The sequence below is a fragment of the Oncorhynchus gorbuscha genome, linkage group LG09 (assembly GCF_021184085.1).
Source record: "Oncorhynchus gorbuscha isolate QuinsamMale2020 ecotype Even-year linkage group LG09, OgorEven_v1.0, whole genome shotgun sequence".
NCBI lineage: Eukaryota > Metazoa > Chordata > Actinopteri > Salmoniformes > Salmonidae > Oncorhynchus > Oncorhynchus gorbuscha.
In genome coordinates this window covers 98,799,750-98,819,150 of record NC_060181.1, presented here as the reverse complement: position 1 = coordinate 98,819,150, position 19,401 = coordinate 98,799,750, and the positions used below count along the sequence as shown (strand labels likewise).

The window sequence follows — 19,401 nt, the reverse complement described above, 5'->3', positions numbered from 1 at the left end:
GGAGGGAGGGAGAGGGAGGAGGGAGGAGGAGGGAGAGGGAGGTAGGGGAGAGAGAGAGAGAGAGAGAGAGAGAGAGAGAGAGAGAGAGAGAGGAGGGAGGGAGGGAGGGAGGGAGGGAGGGAGGGAGGGAGGGAGGGAGGGAGGGAGGGAGGGAGGGAGGGAGGGAGGGAGGGAGGGAGGGAGGGAGGGAGGGAGGGAGGGAGGGAGGTCTCTGAATGTCTCCATGTTACTGTCTGCTTTATGGTCATGACTTAGAGCTCCTTGCTGAATACTGCAGTTAATACTACGGTTAAACTATAATATTACACTATATAACACAGTACTATGGTTAAACTGTAATATTACACTATATAACACAGTACTACGGTTAAACTATAATATTACACTATATAACACAGTACTACGGTTAAACTGTAATATTACACTATATAACACAGTACTACGGTTAAACTGTAATATTACACTATATAACACAGTACTACGATTAAACTGTAATATTACACTATATAACACAGTACTACGGTTGAACTATAATATTTATTACAATATATAACACAATTGTAAATGTATAAATATTTATTATCCCTTTTCTACTTTAACTATTGAACATAATATGACATTTTAAATGTTTTTATTATTTTGGTACATTGATGAGTGAGTTCTTTAATTGTTTATTTCACCTTTGCTTATTATATACTTCACTTGCTTTGGCAATGATAACATATGTTTCCCATGCCAATAAAGCCCTTGAATTGAATTGCGAGAGAAAGAGACAGAGACCCTCAATCTCACACAAATCATCAAGGAACCCACCAGGTACAACCCTAAATCTGTAAACAAGGGCACCCTCATAGACGTCATCCTGACCAAATGGCCCTCCAAATACACCTCTGCTGATTTCAACCAGGATCTCAGCGATCACTGCCTCATTGCCTGTATCCGCTACAGAGCCGCAGATAACGACCACCCCTCATCACTGTCAAACGCTCCCTAAAACACTTCTGTGAGCAGGCCTTTCTAATCGACCTGGCCCGGGTATCCTGGAAGGACATTGACCTCATCCCGTCAGTTGAGGATGCCTGCTCATTCTTTAAAAGTAACTTCCTCACCATTTTAGATAAGCATGCTCCGTTCAAAAAATGCAGAACTAAGAAAAATACAGCCCTTGGTTCACTCCAGACCTGACTGCCCTCGACCAGCACAAAAACATCCTGTGGCGGACTGCAATAGCATCGAATAGCCCCCGTGATATGCAACTGTTCAGGGAAGTCAGGAACCAATACACTCAGTCAGTCAGGAAAGTTAAGGTCAGCTTCTTCAGGCAGAAGTTTGCATCCTGTAGCTCCAACTCCAAAAAGTTCTGGGACACTGTGAAGTCCATGGAGAACAAGAGCACCTCCTCCCAGCTGCCCACTGCACTGAGGCTAGGTAACACGGTCACCACCGATAAATCCATGATTATCGAAAACTTCAACAGGCATTTCTCAACGGCTGGCCATGCCTTCTGCCTGGCTACTCCAACCTCGGCCAACAGCTCTGCCCACCCCGCAGCTACTCACCCAAGCCTCTCCAGGTTCTCCTTTACCCAAATCCAGATAGCAGATGTTCTGAAAGAGCTGCAAAACCTGGACCCGTACAAATCAGCTGGGCTTGACAATCTGGACCCTCTATTTCTGAAACTATCCGCCGCCATTGTCGCAACCCCTATTACCAGCCCGTTCAACCTCTCTTTCATATCGTCTGAGATCCCCAAGGATTGGAAAGCTGCCGCAGTCATCCCCCTCTTCAAAGGGGGAGACACCCTGGACCCAAACTGTTACAGACCTATATCGATCCTGCCCTGCCCATCTAAGGTCTTCGAAAGCCAAGTCAACAAACAGGTCACTGACCATCTCGAATCCCACCGTACCTTCTCCGCCGTGCAATCTGGTTTCCGAGCCGGTCACGGGTGCACCTCAGCCACGCTCAAGGTACTAAACGATATCATAACCACCATCGATAAAAGACAGTACTGTGCAGCCGTCTTCATCGACCTTGCCAAGGCGTTTTCGACTCGGTCAATCACCATATTCTTATCGGCAGACTCAGTAGCCTCGGTTTTTCGGATGACTGCCTTGCCTGGTTCACCAATTACTTCGCAGACAGAGTTCAGTGTGTCAAATCGGAGGGCATGCTGTCCGGTCCTCTGGAAGTCTCTATGGGGGTGCCACAGGGTTCAATCCTCGGGCCGACTCTTTTTTCTGTATATATCAATGATGTTGCTCTTGCTGCGGGCGATTCCCTGATCCACCTCTACGCAGACGACACCATTCTATATACTTCCGGCCCGTCCTTGGACACTGTGCTATCTAACCTCCAAACGAGCTTCAATGCCATACAGCACTCCTTCCGTGGCCTCCAACTGCTCTTAAACGCTAGTAAAACCAAATGCATGCTTTTCAACCGTTCGCTGCCTGCACCCGCACGCCTGACCAGCATCACCACCCTAGATGGTTCCGACCTTTGAATATGTGGACATCTATAAGTAACTAGGTGTCTGGCTAGACTGTAAACTCTCCTTCCAGACTCATATCAAACATCTCCAATCGAAAATCAAATCAAGAGTCGGCTTTCTATTCCACAACAAAGCCTCCTTCACTCACGCCGCCAAACTTACCCTAGTAAAACTGACAATCCTACCGATCCTCGACTTCGGCAATGTCATCTACAAAATTGCTTCCAACACTCTACTCAGCAAACTGGATGCAGTTTATCACAGTGCCATCCGTTTTGTCACTAAAGCACCTTATACCACCCACCACTGCGACCTGTATGCTCTAGTCGTCTGGCCCTCGCTACATATTCGTCGCCAGACCCACTGGCTCCAGGTCATCTACAAGTCCATGCTAGGTAAAGCTCCGCCTTATCTCAGTTCACTGGTCACGATGGCAACACCCATCCGTAGCACACGCTCCAGCAGGTGTATCCCACTGATCATCCCTAAAGCCAACACCTCCTTTGGTCGCCTTTCGTTCCAGTTCTCTGCTGCCTGTGACTGGAACGAATTGCAAAAATCGCTGAAGTTGGAGACTTTTATCTCCCTCACCAACTTCAAACATCTGAGCAGCTAACCGATCGCTGCAGCTGTACATAGTCTATCGGCAAATAGCCCACCCATTTTTACCTACCTCATCCCCATACTGTTTTTATTTATTTACTTTTCTGCTCTTTTGCACACCAATATCTCTACCTGTACATGACCATCTGATCATTTATCACTCCAGTGTTAATCTGCAAAATTGTAATTATTTGCCTACCTCCTCATGCCTTTTGCACACATTGTATATAGACTCCCCTTTTTTTCCTACTGTGTTATTGACTTGTTAATTGTTTACTCCATGTGTAACTCTGTGTTGTCTGTTCACACTGCTATGCTTTATCTTGGCCAGGTCGCAGTTGCAAATGAGAACTTGTTCTCAACTAGCCTACCTGGCTAAATAAAGGTGTTCTCAACTAGCTTACCTGGTTAAATAAAGGTGAAATAAAAAATAAAAAAGACAGACAGACAGACAGACAGACAGACAGACAGACAGACAGACAGACAGACAGACAGACAGACAGACAGACAGACAGACAGACAGACAGACAGACAGACAGACAGACAGACAGACAGACAGACAGACAGACAGACAGACAGACAGACAGACAGAGACAGAGAGAGAGACACAGAGAGAGAGACACACAGGGAGAGACACACAGAGAGAGAGAGAGAGACACAGAGAGAGACATACAGAGAGAGAGAGAGACAGAGAGAGAGAGTCACAGAGAGAGAGACAGACAGAGAGAGCAGCCCTATAAGGCCCCAGCTTGATGCCTTCTCCCTAGCCAGAAGCCCAGCAGCCTGTCATTTGATGAAGAACAGAACAGTGTGTTCGCTCTCTGGCATGACTCCTTTCTCTCCACTGGGAGTAGAGGCTGATATGATAAAACCAATTAGAGCATCTCTGTTTTCCTCCCTGGCTTTCTAAACATGACATTAGGGAGTAGAAATACCATGGGCCTTTTGCCTAACATATTCTGCTTTAGGAAAAACATGACTTTCAACCTAAATAATCATCATCATCCTCAATATCCTCCCTCTCCTCCTCCCCTCCCCCTCATCATTCAGGCCTTGAGGTCTCAGTATAAGTCTGTGTTCTCAATGATTTTTTATTCACACACAGACTCACTGGGCTAAAGAAAGATCCCAAAGCTCTGACTCCTACCTCCTCTCAGCAGCTCAGTGTGCAGGTAGGCCAGCCCCCGTGTGACAGAGTGTGTGAGGCGACAACAGCTGACCCAGTCTCCTGTCTGCAGACTCAGGTACTGACACAGAGAACCCTGGAGAGGAGAACAACAACATGACTTTACTGTTTCATCGTAGACACACATACAGATACAGGTTGGAGAGTTGGCTGTCAGCTCACTTCCCACCAGAGTTAAAGTAGAGGAGGATGAGGAAAGGAGAGGATAAAGAAGAGGAGGATGAGGATGAGGAGGGAGAAAAGGAGAAGGTGGAAGAGGAGGGAGAAGAGGAAGGGGAGGAGGAGGAGGGAGAAGAGGAGAAGGTGGAAGAGGAGGGAGAAAAGGAAGGGGAGGAGGGAGAAGAGGAAGGGGAGGGAGAAGAGGAGAAGGTGGAAGAGGAGGGAGAAGAGGAAGGGGAGGAGGGAGAAGAGGAAGGGGAGGAGGGAGGAGGAGGAGGAGGGGAGGGAGAAGAGAGGAAGGGGAGGAAGGGGAGGGAGGGGGAGAAGAGGAAGGGGAGGAGGAGGAGGGAGAAGAGGAAGGGGAGGAGGGAGAAAAGGAATGGGAGGAGGAGGGGGAGAAGAGGAAGGGGAGGAGGAGGAGGGAGAAGAGGAAGGGGAGGAGGAGGAGGGAGAAGAGGAAGGTGAGAAGGAGGATAAGGAAGAGGAGGGAGAAGAGGAGAAGGTGGAAGATGAGGGAGAAGAGGAAAAGGGGGAGGAGGAGGGAGAAGAGGAAGGGGAGGAGGATGAGCAAAAGGAGGGAGAAGAGGAAGAGGAGCAAGAGAATGATGCGGGGGAAAAGCAATAGGAAAGGGGAGGAAGAGGATGAGGAGGAGTGGGAAGAAAGGGAGAAGAAAGAGGAGGGAAAAGAGGAAGAGGAGGGAAAAGAGGAAGGGTAGGAAGAGGGAGAGTTACAGACATGCTCAAAGTGAGCTGCTGACTTATTTCAGTTTTGTTGTGTTTTTAGAATGAGATAAACACTCAAATCTAAAGAATAATTCAATCCCAGAAGTAACTTTGTCCCTCAAATGAATAAGTTTTGACTCTCGCTAGCTAGCTACACCACAAAGACCTAGCCAGCAGACTAACAAGCTAGCCAGAAGAAACGGGCTAGAACAAACCTGGCAAGGGGAGTTAATGCAACTACATCAAACGACCAAACTGAGTGAGTCAACCAAAAAGGAGCACGGACTCTAACTTTAAACATTTCTTCTGTTTGTTGTGTGTGTGTGAAAACATTTCACTCAACGTCTTGAACAGAAGCCAGATTGATTTTTTTTTTTAAATGATCGTACAACCGACATTTGATTCAACTTGGCAGAAATGTTTTTTATATAAACTAATAGAAAGTGGTAATGGAGGGAAGACACTAAAAACAGATGTGTGGTTAAAATTGGCAACAAGCAAACTTCTTCTCTCAGTCTCTCAGGGACGTGGAGTGAAACAGGGCTGTCCAATAAGTCCAACACTATTTAACATCTACATTAATTAATTGGCCAAAGCATTACAAGAATCTGCAGCACCTGGTCTCACTCTACACAACCCTGAAATCAAGGTTAACCACAGGTTCTGTCAGACCTGGGCTCTGACCGTTAGCCACAGGTTCTGTCAGACCTGGGTTCTGACCGTTAACCACAGGTTCTGTCAGACCTGGGCTCTGACCGTTAACCACAGGTTCTGTCAGACCTGGGCTCTGACCGTTAACCACAGGTTCTGTCAGACCTGGGCTCTGACCGTTAACCACAGGTTCTGTCAGACCTGGGCTCTGACCGTTAACCACAGGTTCTGTCAGACCTGGGCTCTGACCGTTAGCCACAGGTTCTGTCAGACCTGGGCTCTGACCGTTAGCCACAGGTTCTGTCAGACCTGGGCTCTGACCGTTAACCACAGGTTCTGTCAGACCTGGGCTCTGACCGTTAACCACAGGTTCTGTCAGACCTGGGCTCTGACCGTTAACCACAGGTTCTGTCAGACCTGGGCTCTGACCGTTAGCCACAGGTTCTGTCAGACCTGGGCTCTGAGCGTTAACCACAGGTTCTGTCAGACCTGGGCTCTGACCGTTAACCAGACCTGGACTCTGACCGTTAACCACAGGTTCTGTCAGACCTGGGCTCTGACCGTTAACCAGACCTGGGTTCTGACCGTTAACCACAGGTTCTGTCAGACCTGGGCTCTGACCGTTAACCAGACCTGGGCTCTGACCGTTAACCACAGGTTCTGTCTGGGCTCTGACCGTTAACCACAGGTTCTGTCAGACCTGGGCTCAGACCGTTAACCACAGGTTCTGTCAGACCTGGGCTCTGACCGTTAACCACAGGTTCTGTGTGACCTGGGCTCGGCCCGTTAACCACAGGTTCTGTCAGAAAGGGACTCTGACCGTTAACCACAGGTTCTGTCAGACCTGGGCTCTGACCGTTAACCACAGGTTCTGTCAGACCTGGGCTCTGGGCTCTGACCGTTAACCACAGGTTCTGTCAGACCTGGGCTCTGACCGTTAACCACAGGTTCTGTCAGACGTGGGCTCTGACCGTTAACCACAGGTTCTGTCAGACCTGGGCTCTGACCGTTAACCACAGGTTCTGTCAGACCTGGGCTCTGACCGTTAACCACAGGTTCTGTCAGACCTGGGCTCTGACCGTTAACCACAGGTTCTGTCAGACCTGGTCTCTGACCGTTAACCACAGGTTCTGTCAGACCTGGGCTCTGACCGTTAACCACAGGTTCTGTCAGACATGGAATCTGACCGTTAATCATAGGATCTGTCTGGGCTCTGACCTGGCTGCCCAGAGAGGACAATCTGGCTATAGAGACCGGTCGTCACAGAAAAACATGGCTGCCCAGAGAGGACAGGCTGTGCTCACTCTGCTCCAGGAAAGAGGTAGAGACCGAGCTGGTTTCCTATTACACTGTCACAAATACTCAAATTAAAGAGAATATTACTTTCTCAAAATTATCATTCAGTACAAAGAATTTGAAACTATGAAATCAAATATTTATTGGGTGAAAAGCCAGACTGTGCACCTGAGGGACAGCCAGAATGTCTACCTGCGGGACAGCCAGAATGTCTACCTGAGGGACAGCCAGAATGTCTACCTGAGGGACAGCCAGAATGTCTACCTGAGGGACAGCCAGAATGTCTACCTGAGGGAAAGCCAGAATTTCTACCTGTCTACCTGGGGGACAGCCAGAATGTCTACCTGAGGGACAGCAAGAATGTTGAACAGCTTCTATCACCATCAGACTGTTGAACAGCTTCTATCACCATCAGACTGTTGAACAGCTTCTATCACCATCAGACTGTTGAACAGCTTCTATTACCATCAGACTGTTGAACAGCTTCTATCACCATCAGACTGTTGAACAGCTTCTATTACCATCAGACTGTTGAACAGCTTCTATCACCATCAGACTGTTGAACAGCTTCTACTACCATCAGACTGTTAAACAGCTTCTATCACCATCAGACTGTTGAACAGCTTCTATCAGACTGTTGAACAGCTTCTATCAGACTGTTGAACAGCTTCTATCAGACTGTTAAACAGCTTCTATCAGACTGTTGAACAGCTTCTATCACCATCAGACTGTTGAACAGCTTCTATCACCATCAGACTGTTGAACAGCTTCTATCACCATCAGACTGTTGAACAGCTTCTATTACCATCAGACTGTTGAACAGCTTCTATCACCATCAGACTGTTGAACAGCTTCTACTACCATCAGACTGTTGAACAGCTTCTATCACCATCAGACTGTTGAACAGCTTCTATCACCATCAGACTGTTAAACAGCTTCTATCACCATCAGACTGTTAAACAGCTTCTATCACCATCAGACTGTTGAACAGCTTCTACTACCATCAGACTGTTGAACAGCTTCTATCACCATCAGACTGTTGAACAGCTTCTACTACCATCAGACTGTTGAACAGCTTCTATCACCATCAGAGTGTTGAACAGCTTCTATCACCATCAGACTGTTGAACAGCTTCTACTACCATCAGACTGTTGAACAGCTTCTATCACCATCAGACTGTTGAACAGCTTCTATCACCATCAGACTGTTGAACAGCTTCTATTACCAGACCATCAGACTGTTGAACAGCTTCTATCACCATCAGACTGTTGAACAGCTTCTATCACCATCAGACTGTTGAACAGCTTCTATCACCATCAGACTGTTGAACAGCTTCTACTACCATCAGACTGTTGAACAGCTTCTATCACCATCAGAGTGTTGAACAGCTTCTATCACCATCAGACTGTTGAACAGCTTCTACTACCATCAGACTGTTAAATAGCTTCTATCAGACTGTTGAACAGCTTCTATCAGACTGTTGAACAGCTTCTATCAGACTGTTGAACAGCTTCTATCACCATCAGACTGTTGAACAGCTTCTATCACCATCAGACTGTTGAACAGCTTCTATTACCAGACCATCAGACTGTTGAACAGCTTCTATCACCATCAGACTGTTGAACAGCTTCTATCAGACTGTTGAACAGCTTCTATCACCATCAGACTGTTGAACAGCTTCTATCAGACTGTTAAACAGCTTCTATCACCATCAGAGTGTTGAACAGCTTCTATCACCATCAGACTGTTGAACAGCTTCTATCACCATCAGACTGTTGAACAGCTTCTATCACCATCAGAGTGTTGAACAGCTTCTATCACCATCAGACTGTTGAACAGCTTCTATCACCATCAGACTGTTGAACAGCTTCTATCACCATCAGACTGTTGAACAGCTTCTATCACCATCAGACTGTTGAACAGCTTCTATCACCATCAGACTGTTGAACAGCTTCTATCACCATCAGACTGTTAAACAGCTTCTATTACCATCAGACTGTTGAACAGCTTCTATTACCATCAGACTGTTGAACAGCTTCTATCACCATCAGACTGTTGAACAGCTTCTATCACCATCAGACTGTTGAACAGCTTCTATCAGACTGTTGAACAGCTTCTATCACCATCAGACTGTTGAACAGCTTCTATCACCATCAGACTGTTGAACAGCTTCTATCAGACTGTTGAACAGCTTCTATCACCATCAGACTGTTGAACAGCTTCTATCACCATCAGACTGTTGAACAGCTTCTATCAGACTGTTGAACAGCTTCTATCACCATCAGACTGTTGAACAGCTTCTATCACCATCAGACTGTTGAACAGCTTCTATCAGACTGTTGAACAGCTTCTATTACCAGACCATCAGACTGTTGAACAGCTTCTATCACCATCAGACTGTTGAACAGCTTCTATCACCATCAGACTGTTGAACAGCTTCTATCACCATCAGACTGTTGAACAGCTTCTATCACCATCAGACTGTTGAACAGCTTCTATCAGACTGTTGAACAGCTTCTATCACCATCAGACTGTTGAACAGCTTCTATCAGACTGTTGAACAGCTTCTATAACCATGAACATCTAGCACAAGGGGCAGATAGGGAAGACAGGGAAGACAGGGGCAGATAGCGAAGACAGGGAAGACAGGGGCAGATAGGGAAGATAGGGAAGACAGGGGCAGTTGGGGAAGACAGGGGAGACAGGGCAGATAGGGAAGACAGGGAAGACAGGGGAGACAGGGAAGACAGGGGCAGATAGGGAAGACAGGGAAGACAGGGAAGACAGGGGCAGATAGGGAAGACAGGGGCAGATAGGGAAGACAGGGAAGACAGGGGCAGATAGGGAAGACAGGGAAGACAGGGGCAGATAGGGAAGACAGGGGCAGATAGGGAAGACAGGGAAGACAGGGGCAGATAGGGAAGACAGGGAAGACAGGGGCAGATAGGGAAGACAGGGAAGACAGGGGCAGATAGGGAAGACAGGGGCAGATAGGGAAGACAGGGAAGACAGGGGCAGATAGGGAAGACAGGGAAGACAGGGAAGATAGGGGCAGATAGGGAAGACAGGGCAGGCAGGGCAGACAGGGAAGACAGGGGCAGATAGGGAAGACAGGGAAGACAGGGGCAGATAGGGAAGACAGGGAAGACAGGGGCAGATAGGGAAGACAGGGAAGACAGGGGCAGATAGGGAAGACAGGGAAGACAGGGGCAGATGGGAAAGACAGGGAAGACAGGGAAGACAGGGGCAGATAGGGCAGACAGGGGCAGATAGGGAAGACAGGGGCAGATAGGGAAGACAGGGCAGATAGGGAAGACAGGGAAGACAGGGGCAGATAGGAAAGACAGGGAAGACAGGGGCAGATAGGGAAGACAGGGGCAGATAGGGAAGACAGGGGCAGATAGGGAAGACAGGGGAAGATAGGGAAGACAGGGAAGACAGGGAAGACAGGCCAGATAGGGAAGACAGGGGCAGATAGGGAAGACAGGGAAGACAGGGCAGATAGGGAAGACAGGGCAGATAGGGAAGACAGGGAAGACAGGGCAGATAGGGAAGACAGGGAAGATAGGGCAGACAGGGAAGATAGGGCAGACAGGGAAGATAGGGCAGACAGGGAAGATAGGGAAGACAGGGAGGCTTATGTATTGTCCCCATGCTTTTTTCTGGGAGTTTTTTCTGAGAGTGGATGGAGTTTATAAATGCCTGGCTAGGCTGCGGGACAGTGGATGAAGTTTATAAATGCCTGGCTGGGCTGCGGGACAGTGGATGAAGATTATAAATGCCTGGCTGGGCTGCGGGACAGTGGATGAAGTTTATGAATGCCTGGCTGGGCTGCGGGACAGTGGATGAAATTTATGAATGCCTGGCTGGGCTGTGGGACAGTGGATGAAGTTTATGAATGCCTGGCTAGGCTGCGGGACAGTGGATGAAGTTTATGAATGCCTGGCTAGGCTGCGGGACAGTGGATGAAGTTTATAAATGCCTGGCTGGGCTGTGGGACAGTGGATGAAGTTCATGAATGTATGGCTGGGCTGCGGGACAGTGGATGAAGTTTATAAATGCCTGGCTGGGCTGTGGGACAGTGGATGAAGTTTATGCATGTATGGCTGGGCTGCGGGACAGTGGATGAAGTTTATAAATGCCTGGTTGGGCTGCGGGACAGTGGATGAAGTTTATAAATGCCTGGCTGGGCTGCGGGACAGTGGATGCATCTTGATAATTCAAATAGAACTGTTACACAGGGATTATGGTGAATAACTCCCTGGTATCAACCAATGACAATCCATGATCCAAACAACAGGCCTTATTATAGTATAGAACATCTAGAGGATGACAGTGGTGAAAGACAGACTGTGTCAAAGGACAGGAGACTGGATATGAACATACACTAGAGGCTGTGGCATTACCCCTAGACCAGCCAGGCCACAGTGGGTACAGTACTCACATGAGGGTAATATCCCAGCCAGGCCAGTGGGTACAGTACTCACATGAGGGTAATATCCCAGCCAGGCCAGTGGGTACAGTACTCACATGAGGGTAATATCCCAGCCAGGCCAGTGGGTACAGTACTCACATGAGGGTAATATCCCAGCCAGGCCAGTGGGTACAGTACTCACATGAGGGTAATATCCCAGCCAGGCCAGTGGGTACAGTACTCACATGAGGGTAATATCCCAGCCAGGCCAATGGGTACAGTACTCACATGAGGGTAATATCCCAGCCAGGCCAGTGGGTACAGTACTCGCATGAGGGTAATATCCCAGCCAGGCCAGTGGGTACAGTACTCACATGAGGGTAATATCCCAGCCAGGCCAGTGGGTACAGTACTCACATGAGGGTAATATTCCATGACCAGTAGGTACAGTACTCACATGAGGGTAATATTCCATGACCAGTAGGTACAGTACTCACATGAGGGTAATATTCCATGACCAGTAGGTACAGTACTCACATGAGGGTAATATTCCATGATCAGTAGGTACAGTACTCACATGAGGGTAATATTCCATGACCAGTAGGTACAGTACTCACATGAGGGTAATATTCCATGACCAGTAGGTACAGTACTCACATGAGGGTAATATTCCATGACCAGTAGGTACAGTACTCACATGAGGGTAATATTCCATGACCAGTAGGTACAGTACTCACATGAGGGTAATATTCCATGACCAGTAGGTACAGTACTCACATGAGGGTAATATTCCATGACCAGTAGGTACAGTACTCACATGAGGGTAATATTCCATGACCAGTAGGTACAGTACTCACATGAGGGTAATATTCCATGACCAGTAGGTACTCCACGCGTCCGTCGGCTGTGAGTCTCTCGTCTCCTACGATGAAGCGTGCGATGTTATCGTGCTCCAGCAGGGGGACACGGTAGATGGCTCGCTCGTTGACAAAGTTCTGACGGTTCTGGTAGGTGAACACCTTGACCGCCACGGGACCCTCTTCTAAAGAACCTTTATACACTGAGCCATACCGCCCACGACCAATCAACTGGGAGAGAGAAAGAGACAGAGTGAGAGTGGAAGAGAGAGGGGAGAGGGAGAGAGGGGCGAGGGAGAGAGGAAGAGAGAAGAAGGGGGAGAGGAAGAGAGAAGGAGGGGGAGAGAGGAAGAGAGAGGGGCGAGGGAGAGAGGAAGAGAGAAGGAGGGGGAAAGAGGAAGAGAGAGGGGAGAGGGAGAGAGGAAGAGAGAGGGGCAAGGGAGAGAGTAAGAGAGAGGGGAGAGGGAGAGAGAAAGAGAGAAGAAGGGGGAGAGAAGAAGGGGGAGAGAGAGGAAGAGAGAAGGAGGGGGAGAGAGGAAGAGAGAGGGGCGAGGGAGAGAGGGAAGAGAGAAGGAGGGGGAAAGAGGAAGAGAGAAGAAGGGGGAGAGAAGAAGGGGGAGAGAGGAAGAGAGAAGGAGAGTAAGAGAGAAGGAGGGGGAGAGAGGAAGAGAGAGGGGCGAGGGAGTGAGGAAGAGAGAGGGAGAGTAAGAGAGAAGGAGGGGAGAGAGGAAGAGAGATAGAGGGAGAGAGAGGGAGGGGCCATCCATTATAAGCTAGTAAGGTGATAACACTGCCATTCTAGTCTCACCTCTAGGAGTTTAAAGGTCAACTCAACTCTACTACGTTCAGCACAACACCAGTGTCTACATACTGTATGACATCATCAATAAAAAAACATTGTCAAACACTATGAGATTCGCGGTGTCCTGGAGAGCAAGAAAACGACCCTCCCTCTGGTTCGAAAGAAATGGCCCTCCCTCTGGCTCGAGAGAAACAACCCTCCTCTCTGGCTAGAGAGAAACGACCCTCCTCTCTGGCTCGAGAGAAACGACCCTCCTCTCTGGCTTCAAAGAAGCGACCCTCAACTCTCTGGCTACAAAGAAAGACCCTGAACTCTCTGGCTACAAAGAAAGACCCTCAACTCTCTGGCTACAAAGAAAGACCCTCAACTCTCTGGCTACAAAGAAGCGACCCTCAACTCTCTGGCTACAAAGAAGCGACCCTCAACTCTCTGGCTACAAAGAAACAACCCTCAACTCTCTGGCTACAAAGAAACAACCCTCAACTCTCTGGCTACAAAGAAACGACCCTCAACTCTCTGGCTACAAAGAAACGACCCTCAACTCTCTGGCTACAAAGAAACGACCCTCAACTCTCTGGCTACAAAGAAACGACCCTCAACTCTCAGGCTACAAAGAAGCGACCCTCACCTCTGGCTCCAAAGAAACGACCCTCACCTCTGGCTCCAAAGAAATGACCCTCCCCTCTGGCTCCAAAGAAATGACCCTCCCCTCTGGCTCCAAAGAAACGACCCTCACCTCTGGCTCCAAAGAAACAACCCTCACCTCTGGCTCCAAAGAAACGACCCTCACCTCTGGCTCCAAAGAAATGACCCTCCCCTCTGGCTCCAAAGAAATTGCCTTCCCTCTGCCTGGGAACGACCCTCCCTCTGCCTAGAAACAACCCTCCCTCTGCCTAGAAACGACCCTCCCTCTGCCTAGAAACGACCCTCCCTCTGCCTAGAAACGACCCTCCCTCTGCCTAGAAACGACCCTCCCTCTGCCTAGAAACGACCCTCCCTCTGCCTAGAAACGACCCTCCCTCTGCCTAGAAACAACCCTCCCTCTGCCTAGAAACAACCCTCCCTCTGCCTAGAAACAACCCTCCCTCTGGATAGAAACGACCCACCCTCTGCCTAGAAACGACCCTCCCTCTGCCTAGAAATGACCCTCCCTCTGCCTAGAAACAACCCTCCCTCTGCCTAGAAACAACCCTCCCTCTGCCTAGAAACGACCCTCTCTCTGCCTAGAAACAACCCTCCCTCTGCCTAGAAACGACCCTCCCTCTGCCTAGAAATGACCCTCCCTCTGCCTAGAAATAACCCTCCCTCTGGATAGAAAGAACATTTTTACAGGACCTTTCTTCTTCTCTTTTTAACCACAGTTCATAGAAACATGTTTTCACATATGTAGACACTGGTATGGTGCTGGAGAGAATGAATACGAGGTTGAAAAGAGGTGGAGTTGTCCTTTAAGGCTGTCCAGGTCGAGGCTGGGTTCTGAGGCTGCAGCCTCCATCATGTCATAATAACCCTAACCACTAGTAACAGCAACCCTAAGTACTACAACACCACTACTCACCTCTAGTAGTTTAAGGCTGTCCAGGTCGAGGCTGGGTTCTGAGGCTGCAGCCTCCATCATGTCATAATTACCCAAACCACTAGTAACAGCAACCCTAAGTACTACAACACCACTACTCACCTCTAGTAGTTTAAGGTTGTCCAGGTCGAGGCTGGGTTCTGAGTCTGCGGCCTCCATCATGTCCATGTTGTGTAGTCCCTGTTTCCTGTCTCCACTCAGCATGCGGTACCCGAAGAACAGCGCCATGATCAGCACCGCTACTATGGAGACAGACGCCAGGGCGATCACGATGGTCTCCTCGCGGTACAGCGGCCGCGGGTCTGGGGATGATGACATCACAGGGTCAGAGGATGACATCACACAGCAGGGGTCAGAGTTGGTTAGGGGCAGGTACGGAGATCCTACATCCTAAAACACAGCTTCTATAATTTCTATGGGGCCAAGAGCCTGGTCACATTTCCATTTCAGGATCATAGCACCATACAGAGATAGACATAGCTTGGTCTACAGGTAGGTAAATGTTTCTCCTTCATAAGCTAGAGAGCCAGTTCACCTTGCGTACGATGTGCATTCACTCACTTCACATACTGAACTAACTCAACTAATGAACACTTTCAGGAACAGGAGTCAACAGGGGGATCTTCAAGAGATCTCCTGTCCTCCGGTCTTTAATATCAAACAAGTCACGTTCTGGCCTTAGTTCCTTTGTTTTGTCTTTGTTTTAGTATGGTCAAGGGCGTGGGTTGGGGTGGGCAGTCTGTGTTCTTTTTTTCTATAATTTGGGATTTCTGTGTTTGGCCTGGTATGGTTCTCAATCAGAGGCAGCTGTCAATCGTTGCCCCTGATTGAGAACCCTACTTAGGTAGCCTGGTTGTCCCTGATTGAGATCCATACTTAGGCAGCCTGGTTGTCCCTGATTGAGAACCATACTTAGGTAGCCTGGTTGTCCCTGATTGGGAACCATACTTAGGTAGCCTGGTTGTCCCTGATTGAGAACCATACTTACAGCCTGGTTGTCCCTGATTGAGAACCCTACTTAGGTAGCCTGGTTGTCCCTGATTGAGAACCATACTTAGGTAGCCTGGTTGTCCCTGATTGAGAACCCTACTTAGGTAGCCTGGTTGTCCCTGTTTGAGAACCCTACTTAGGTAGCCTGGTTGTCCCTGATTGAGAATCATACTTAGGTAGCCTGGTTGTCCCTGATTGAGAACCATACTTAGGTAGCCTGGTTGTCCCTGATTGAGAACCCTACTTAGGTAGCCTGGTTGTCCCTGATTGAGAACCATACTTAGGTAGCCTGGTTGTCCCTGATTGAGAACCCTACATAGGCAGTCTGGTTGTCCCTGATTGAGAACCCTACTTAGGCAGCCTGTTTGTCTCTGATTGAGAACCATACTTAGGCAGCCTGGTTGTCCCTGATTGAGAACCCTACTTAGGCAGCCTGGTTGTCCCTGATTGAGAACCATACTTAGGTAGCCTGGTTGTCCCTGATTGAGAACTATACTTAGGTAGCCTGGTTGTCCCTGATTGAGAACCATACTTAGGTAACCTGGTTGTCCCTGATTGAGAACCCTACTTAGGCAGTCTGGTTGTCCCTGATTGAGAACCCTACTTAGGCAGCCTGTTTGTCTCTGATTGAGAACCATACTTAGGCAGCCTGGTTGTCCCTGATTGAGAACCCTACTTAGGCAGCCTGGTTGTCCCTGATTGAGAACCATACTTAGGTAGCCTGGTTGTCCCTGATTGAGAACCATACTTAGGTAGCCTGGTTGTCCCTGATTGAGAACCATACTTAGGTAGCCTGGTTGTCCCTGATTGAGAACCATACTTACAGCCTGGTTGTCCCTGATTGAGAACCATACTTAGGCAGCCTGGTTGTCCCTGATTGAGAACCATACTTAGGCAGCCTGGTTGTCCCTGATTGAGAACCATACTTACAGCCTGGTTGTCCCTGATTGAGAACCATACTTAGGTAGCCTGGTTGTCCCTGATTGAGAACCATACTTACAGCCTGGTTGTCCCTGATTGAGAACCATACTTAGGCAGCCTGGTTGTCCCTGATTGAGAACCATACTTAGGCAGCCTGGTTGTCCCTGATTGAGAACCATACTTAGGCAGCCTGGTTGTCCCTGATTGAGAACCATACTTAGGCAGCCTGGTTGTCCCTGATTGAGAACCATACTTCAGGTAGCCTGGTTGTCCCTGATTGAGAACATTTTATTGTTTTTGTCCAAGTGATTGAGAACCATACAATATGGAGCCTGGTTGTCCCTGATTGGTCTGACAGCCTGGTTGTCCCAATTGGGAACCAACTTAGGCAGCCTGGTTGTCCCGACAATGTCCCTGATTGTGACATCATAGGCAGCCTGGTTGTCCCTGATTGAGAACCATACTCCTAGGCAGCCTGGTGACCCTGATAAGAATATGTTTTTAACTAACTTGCCTAGTTAAATAAAGTTAAAATAAAATTTACATTTACATTTAGAACCATTTAGCAGCCTGGTTGTCCAGAGAACGACTTACAAATTGGTTTCCCCTGATTGACATCCAGTGGGACAGTCACTTAACAATAGTGCATATACCAACAGATATAACTCACTACTACAGTCTACTAACAGATACAGTTGAAGTCGGAAGTTTACATGCACTTAGATTGGAGTCATTTAAAACTCGTCTTTTAACCAGTCCACAAATGTCTTGTTAAAGCAAGTCAGTTAGGGCATCTACTTTGTGACACAAGTAATTTTTCCAACAATTGTTTACAAACAGATTTCACTTATAGTTCACTGTATCACAATTCCAGTGGGTCAGAAGATTACATACACTAAGTTGACTGTGCCTTTAAACAGCTTGGAAAATTCCAGAAAATGATGTCATGGCTTTAGAAGCTTCTGATAAGCAAATTGACATAATTTGAGTCAATTGGAGGTGTACCTGTGGATGCATTTCAAGGCCTACCTTCAAACTCAGTGCCTCTTTGCTTGACATCATGGGAAAATGAAATTAAATCAGCCAAGACCCCAGAAAAAAAACAGTAGCCTGAAGGCGCCACGTTCATCTGTACAAACAATAGTACGCAAGTATAAACACCATGGGACCACGCAGCCGTCATACCACTCAGGAAGGAGACGCGTTCTGTCTCCTAGAGATGAACACCATGGGACCACGCAGCGTTCATACCGCTCAGGAAGGAGACCCGTTCTGTCTCCTATAGATGAATGTACTTTGGTGCGAGAAGTCTAAATCAATCCCAGAACAACAGCAAAGGACCTTGTCAAGATGCTGGAGGAAACAGGTACAACAGTATCTATAAACACAGTAAAACGAGTCCTATATCAACATAACCTGAAAAGCCGCTCAAGCAAGGAGGAAGCCACTGCTCCAAAACAGACTACGGTTTGCAACTGCACAACTGCAAACCATACTAATACCAGACTAATACCAGACTAAAACCAGACTAAAACCAGACTAAAACCAGACTAATACCAGACTAAAACCAGACTAAAACCAGACTAAAACCAGACTAAAACCAGACTAAAACCAGACTAATACCAGACTAAAACCAGACTAAAACCAGACTAAAACCAGACTAATACCAGACTAAAACCAGACTAATACCACACTAAAACCAGACTAAAACCAGACTAAAACCAGACTAATACCAGACTAAAACCAGACTAAAACCAGACTAATACCAGACTAAAACCAGACTAAAACCAGACTAAAACCAGACTAATACCAGACTAAAACCAGACTAAAACCAGACTAATAAAACCAGACTAAAACCAGACTAAAAGACCAGAAAACCAGACTAAAACCAGACTAAAACCAGACTAATACCAGACTAAAACCAGACTAAAACCAGACTAATACCAGACTAAAACCAGACTAAAACCAGACTAAAACCAGACTAATACCAGACTAAAACCAGACTAAAACCAGACTAAAACCAGACTAAAACCAGACTAAAACCAGACTAATACCAGACTAAAACTAGACTAAAACCAGACTAATACCAGACTAAAATCAGACTAAAACCAGACTAAAACCAGACCAAAACCAGACTAAAACCAGACTAAAACCAGACTAATACCAGACTAAAACCAGACTAAAACCAGACTAATACCAGACTAAAACCAGACTAAAACCAGACTAATACCAGACTAATACCAGACTAATACCAGACTAAAACCAGACTAATACCAGACTAAAACCAGACTAAAACCAGACTAATACCAGACTAAAACCAGACTAAAACCAGACTAATACCAGACTAAAACCAGACTAATACCAGACTAAAACCAGACTAAAACCAGACTAATACCAGACTAAAACCAGACTAATACCAGACTAAAACCAGACTAATACCAGACTAAAACCAGACTAAAACCAGACTAATTACCAGACTAAAACCAGACTAAAACCAGACTAATACCAGACTAAAAGACCAGACTAATAAGACCAAAACCAGACTAAAACCAGACTAATACCAGACTAATACCAGACTAAAACCAGACTAATACCAGACTAAAACCAGACTAAAACCAGACTAATACCAGACTAAAGCCAGACTAAAAGCAGACTAAAACCAGACTAAAACCAGACTAATACCAGACTAAAAACAGACTAATACCAGACTAAAACCAGACTAAAACCAG

General features: G+C 47.4%; 1 protein-coding gene across 1 annotated transcript in view; it reads right to left on the bottom strand.

Moving 5' to 3' along the window:
• Nucleotides 1–19,401, bottom strand: part of LOC124044489 (bone morphogenetic protein receptor type-2-like) — a 94,709-nt gene that overhangs the window by 26,375 nt on the left and 48,933 nt on the right. Inside the window, exons 5-7 of the mRNA XM_046364118.1 lie at nt 14,864–15,063; nt 12,384–12,614; nt 4,245–4,359 (exon numbers count right to left, since the gene is read on the bottom strand). Of these exons, the coding sequence (XP_046220074.1) occupies nt 4,245–4,359; nt 12,384–12,614; nt 14,864–15,063 (546 nt within the window). The remainder of the gene's footprint in view (nt 1–4,244; nt 4,360–12,383; nt 12,615–14,863; nt 15,064–19,401) is intronic.